At 37.2% G+C, this 6,300-nt stretch overlaps 1 protein-coding gene across 2 annotated transcripts in view; it reads right to left on the bottom strand.

Moving 5' to 3' along the window:
* Window positions 1–430: 430 nt before the first annotated feature.
* The window catches only part of LOC134530143 (SEC14-like protein 1), a 122,334-nt gene continuing 116,464 nt past the window's right edge, over window positions 431–6,300 (bottom strand). The window contains exons 15-16 of one of the 2 annotated variants that reach the window (XM_063364765.1): window positions 5,407–5,552; window positions 431–3,950 (exon numbers count right to left, since the gene is read on the bottom strand). In XM_063364765.1, coding sequence (XP_063220835.1) covers window positions 3,863–3,950; window positions 5,407–5,552 — 234 coding nt within the window. In that variant the 3' untranslated portion in view covers window positions 431–3,862. The other variant, XM_063364764.1, reaches the window with a different exon arrangement.

Genomic DNA, 6,300 nt, shown 5'->3' with positions numbered 1-6,300 from the left:
ACTTAAAGGACTAACGCACATTCTTTTGACGCCCCTTATTATGACGGTTTGATTCCCAGTGGAGTTGAACCCAGATGTTTCCAAAGTTGGAATTGTCACGGATGTTGCCTTAGCCAGTGAATTGCTAAGGTATTCGTGTTTCCTCACCTCTGTTCATTCTGCTAATGTTACATGTCCAACAGAAGTTAGTCTCAATGCATTTTATTTTTACTGCAACACTTGCAGTCACTTCTCAGGGCATTGCAATGTGTCATCTGTGTGTATATTTTTGTAATATAAAAAAATTATACCTACCCACAAAATAAAATTTCAATATTATAGCCCAATTTGTTACAAACAATAACATACCAGCAAATAAAACAACATATTTTTTCGTAACTTTATTTTTGAATAAATAAATACACTAACACGAAACTGAAAACACACACACTTACAACACAGTAAATTTTTATACAGATCTAAAATATTTACATTGTTTTTTTTTTCCTCACGGTCAACATGTGGCATTACTCAACAGTTATTTCACTTGAACATTATAAAAAATATGTTTCTAAATACTGATAAATCAGTTGAAACTTCACTCAAAACAAAAGTACACAAAAATATCTCTGCCTTTCAAGTGACGCTCTACGTCACAAGCGCTAACCTCTACGCTGGATGGATTCATCACACATCACTACATCAGTACCATCTGGACATCATCTGGACATGTTTGAGAGCTCCCGTCTCTCGAATCAACAACAGCCATTCAATATGCTAAATTCTTTGGTTTCATCCATAAAAACTGCAGCAATAAATAACAAACATTTTAACCATTCCTGAAAAGCATGGACAGAATTTTTCAAATGGTACAAGCAGATGAACAAGAAAATCTATGGATTTTTGGCACTTAAGAAACTTAATTAAATCTAATTTGTCTCACACACACTGAAGTTTTGGTGTTCGAATAAAATAGGTGCTTTTACTTCCCTCCTTGTAAAATCTACTATGTATTTAACATAGCATTTCTTAAAACTTCACAATTATGTGACCTCAATTCAACAAACTTTTTTTTCTTTCTCTTTTTACCTAATGAAATAAAATACTATTTGTATATTATTGCTTGAATTTAATTTATTATTTACCTTTACCATTTAATTCACTTACGACTCAGTCTTACGCTCACGTTGGTTATTCCATTTTCTTGTCTTTACTGTTAGATAAGAGCTATTCCTGTACATTTACTGCAAAAGCTCTTTCAATTTGTTGCTTGATCGAAAATTATACATTTTTAGAAAATTGCCAAATGTCACACAAATGATTGTAATTACCGTATGAAGAATTGGGTGCTATTTTACTGCTATAAGATAACACTAAGTAAAATCTACTGACATTGCATGAGAGACTGGACCTTAAAAGAAGAATTAAAGGCTGTATTATGGTAATCTAGAACTTGGGTTCCAAAAAAAAAATAAAAAATTGAAACAATTTTTTAGATTTTTTGTTAACTACACAGTCGTAGTTTGTAAACATGACAGTACTTACAGAGGAATAAACAGCAGAGAGTCATCAAGAAACAACTGCATACAAACAACTCTGAGTTATCATACACTAAAACCTACACTAGCCAAGTAAACGGTCAAAGTGACACAGTTACGTGAACCATCAGCACAGAAACTGCCTGAACATATGAAGCACTTCTGTTTGCATCACTTGTGTGGGTACAATCTCTCATCAACCCTCCCCCTGACATTCCTAGTGCATCACTACATCGAACATGCCAAAAATAATTATAGTGAATTCCTTTAGTCTCGACTGCTTGACCGTATTTTGAGTTTGATGTGATACTGCACGCATCCGTGTCAAACTCCAGTTACCTTCAACTGAAATACTTATTGCCTGGCTGCACAACAGGAAATGTTTTCTTTTTAATCAGTGTGATATTGTATTACTCAATGGGAAAAACAACAGCTGTACACTACAACAGTTCACAGCAAAATCATAAATTAACAGACTCTATGGCAAATTATTGTATTAAACAATAGTGATATCATAGGCTATGTAGGCGTACATAACCGTAATTAAGCTTTACTGCTGTAGCCTGGATCGCTACTACCCTGGTTGTTATATAAGGGTTCCACTTAGTTTTCCAAAATGCCCGACTCGCAGGTAGAAACAGTATCTTCAATACTTAAACAACTAAACTCCCTCAAAACTGCAAAAAAAATAGAGCAGCTAGAATCAAGGATACATCACAAGACGATACTTACGTCACTATTCATATCGTACAGGCAGCAATACACAAATTATGGTACAAAGCAGGTTAGAAAATAACCATCAAACGTAGTGAATATACCTCAATGAAAAATCCTTAGAAAGTTTTGTTTTGTTTTAATGAGGTACATATTACTGGTTTGGCTGGATTGCTTCTACCTTGTAGTGTACAACTAAATTAGTAACTTGTGAAATAGACTAAAAATTAAACGTTATATAAATCATTTTTATTTTCACTAATTTAAACTGACGCATATTATTTAATAAGCACCATTTAATAGATTGTCATCTATGAAAGCTTACGTAAATATTGTGTTAAAGTATATTTTGAGATAACAGCCTGTCTCTCCGCCATAGTCACCACCACAGCGCTAAACTGTTTGAAACTAGTTGCCAGCCAGTAAAAACAGCTGTACAGACAACAGCTTCCAGACTCCATTTTGCTTTAAGCTGTGACAGTACAGAACTATAAGGCCCCACATTTTGAAACTGTCCACTACACATCCGACATCTTGGGAGTATCACAGATTGGGGCTGGGAACGACAAACATCGGCAAACACTCAGTTCCTCCAAACAGTTATCAAAACTAAACACAGCATCTGCCTGCTCCATTTATAGACATACAAAGTATTTTGTTCCAAAAAAAAAACATTAGCAAAAATTAATGGACTCCAAATGAAAATAAGAACATTAAATATATTTTTTGTTACTGAAAGTAATGATACCATTACTTACGTCACTTACCATTTGAAAATTTAATGCAAAATACAAGGTTTACGATGCTTTATATATAACTGTTCACTGAATACTTATGATTGTTTCTTTTAAAAAAAAACTTGTGGGTTTTTTTCTACTTTTAAAACCATTCAAATAGGTTTTTTCTCTAATTTTCAATCTCTCTGCACTGTCTAGTACGTTATAATAGAACATGTAGCTTTCTTTAATGTTTTTAATAAAATAAAATAAATAACAACCAGTTTTCTCACAACTTCCAATTTGCAACTATTTCTTAGGCAGTTGCTTTAAACTTTCAATGATCATCCTGACTGGCTGTTGGGCTTTCTTATGATGTGCTTTGTTTGTCACCAACTGGCCCTGGCAAATTACAAAGAAATATGTACAATATTTCAAAGCCCAGCCTGACTACGAACATATATAATTTGCTACCGCATGGTAGTCCAGTGTGATAATTATTAGTTTTTAAATATTTCCCAGACAACAATACAAACATTGCATCATGATCATGAGAAAAAGGATTACCGTAAGCTTTTAAATAACAGGAAAAGTATACACAAGTTTGAAAAAGTCTACAACCTATATATGTAACTTACACAAAATAATACTGAAAATAATAATTCAAGCAAAAATAAAAGGAATAGCTTTACAACATACAAATTTGTCCTTGAAGTTGGAACGTACGACTGACAGATGACTGCGGTAATATTGCTCCAGAGGTCCACCCCCTAGACACGTCGCCGCCCGACTAACTATCGAAGCAAGGGGAGCGGGGAGCGTACACTGTGTGTACTAGTGCGAGTGCTAACTGGACGAGGAGGGGGGCGGGAGGGGTGAGCAGGGCGACAACTGCCGTCAGGAGACGCCGTGGCATCATCTGGAGGGGCACGAGCTGGCAACACTGCTCTTGCTCAGGGCCGAGAAGGCGCTGTGTCCCGACTGCAGGCTCGACATGGAGCCCCTGGAACACACACACACACACCACCACGCATGTTCCCTCTCGGCGAGACGCACCGCTCGTTGTCTGGTTACCACCGCACAGCTGGCACGAGTGCCACTGCGGTTGTACTCACTATTTACTAAACACTAGCATCGCAAAACTGCATTCTAATTGAAAATTACATCTGTGTGTCCCAAACCATGTACTATGTAAAGCCAACTGCAATATTACAGTAATGTGGATAGAAACTCATCATTCTTCACCTTATAAAGACTTATGTAATATTTTCTAACACGGGGAGGGTCCGAGTCAGGGCTCAGCAATTGGGCTTACACTTTGTGAGAAGAAGCAGGTAGTCCTGAAATATCTCACCCGAGTGGACCCTAGGAGGCAAGAAAAAGCTCTTAAGAAAAAGCTCTTTAAAGATTTTAAAATGGAGTTTGAGGGATCCTGTTCATGAATTTTCACATCAGTGGCGTGGCTCAGTGGTCAAGCACATTGTCTGGCAATCTGCCGGCTCGGGTTTGACACCCATTCTGCCACGGTTTTTTTAATTTTAATTTTAATTCTTTTTCCTTTGCACTGTTAAACTATTGTCCACATAATTTAAATGTATCTTAACATTAAATATACATATTTAAAAATTATAAATTTAATTTAGTAAAGTTTACTGTAATTTAGTTAATTAATATATATGTATTTAAATAGGAACTGTTTTACACTATACATTTTTGAATTGTATTTACTGTAGAGCGTGGTTTGTGATTTTATTTTAATTTTTAGCATAAAGAAGAGCACCGGTGAAATATTTTTTTTTCCTTAAATTTTCAATAAAAGTTGTTTCTAGTTGTTTACTAATCACTTCACTAATAGAAAATTCTTGTTGGGTTTCCATTTTCTAATAAAACAATACGTTTTTATGAAAAATTACTGCAGACAAGTGGCAAGATGCGGTTCAGAACTGTCGAAAAAAAAAGGTACAGTAATGGCTGACTTTAAGGGATTTTTAACTTCTGCCAGAGCCATCATCTGCTCTGAACGCACAAAGAAAAAGGATTAAATGATGATATGACAATTAAAATTGCTAAATGATTGCTAAACATTACTATTGAAGGACGAAAGTTACTATCACAAACCATGCTCTAAAGTAAATACAATTCAAAAATCTATCATTAAAACCAATTCCCTGTTTGAATATATTAATTAACTAAATTACGGTAAACTTTACTAAATTCAAAATATTATTTTTAAATACACACAAACAGTCACCTGTTTAAATATATTTAAATTCTGTAATTAACAGTTTAATATTGTGAGAAATAAAAAAATAAAAAGTAGCAGTGGGTATGGAATCCGAGCAGGCAGATTGCCAGACAATGCGCTTGGCCACTGAGCCACGCCGCTGACGTGAAGACTCATGAACAGGATCCCGCCTCCCACGGCCGACCCGGGCGTCGCAAGGCGGGTGACGGCTGACCTGTAGTCGGCGGAGCTGAGCTTCTCGTAGTAGTACATGACCTGGGCCTTGGCCGCGGTGATGGAGTCCAGCAGGTCCTGGGGCTGCGCCAGGTGCAGCTTCCACTGCAGCACGTACGTGCCCACGTGGCTGGCCACGTGCGAGCCCTGCGCACGCCACACGCCACGCTCGTCACCGCACCGCGCTCACGCACCACGTAGCCAGCAGGCACGCACTATAGCCTTCAGCACGGCACACACACCACGGCACGCACCACACCTGCGCTACTCTCAAATCTGCCAGGTTGTACACCGCATGAAACCGAGGAGGAAATGTCCTTCACATCAGATACTAAATGCACCAGTTTCAAAAGGACATTTAACTACCTGAACATAGGCAACGCAATGCAAACGTCTTCAAAAGAAAATCATATCAGACAAAATTTGTAGAATCAGAATTTAATGATGGCTTTCAAATTTAAAATAGTACATTGTTTTATATGGGAAAATTACCTACGCAAAGTGCTTCTAATATAATAGCAGGGCCAAAAACTTTATGCAACGTTTATGCAAGAATTTATTTCCTCCAAATTTTTACACCCTAACATAACCCTGAGATGACTGTGCGTATTCGACAATTATGAGCAGGCAATAAGTATGTGCGTACAACGATTATGTGATAAAGCACGGTATTTATATTAACAGTACTAACAGATATTTTTTATCTTCCTAATATTATCCAAAACGCATGCAATCATGGAACATTTGAAGGTGGTGAATGGGTGATCGGCCCGGAGAGGGTTTTGAATTTTCAGCCTTCGCCACAGGGACATGACCATGGTGCGACCGGGCGTACTAGGCGACAGGAACCATCATTGGCTCATCAGCACCTTCTACGGTATGGACATCATTGGAC

The sequence above is a fragment of the Bacillus rossius genome, chromosome 3 (assembly GCF_032445375.1).
Source record: "Bacillus rossius redtenbacheri isolate Brsri chromosome 3, Brsri_v3, whole genome shotgun sequence".
In the NCBI taxonomy this organism is placed as follows: Eukaryota; Metazoa; Arthropoda; class Insecta; order Phasmatodea; family Bacillidae; genus Bacillus; species Bacillus rossius.
Note: the sequence above shows the minus strand (reverse complement) of the source record. Positions and strands in the feature narration are given on the sequence as shown.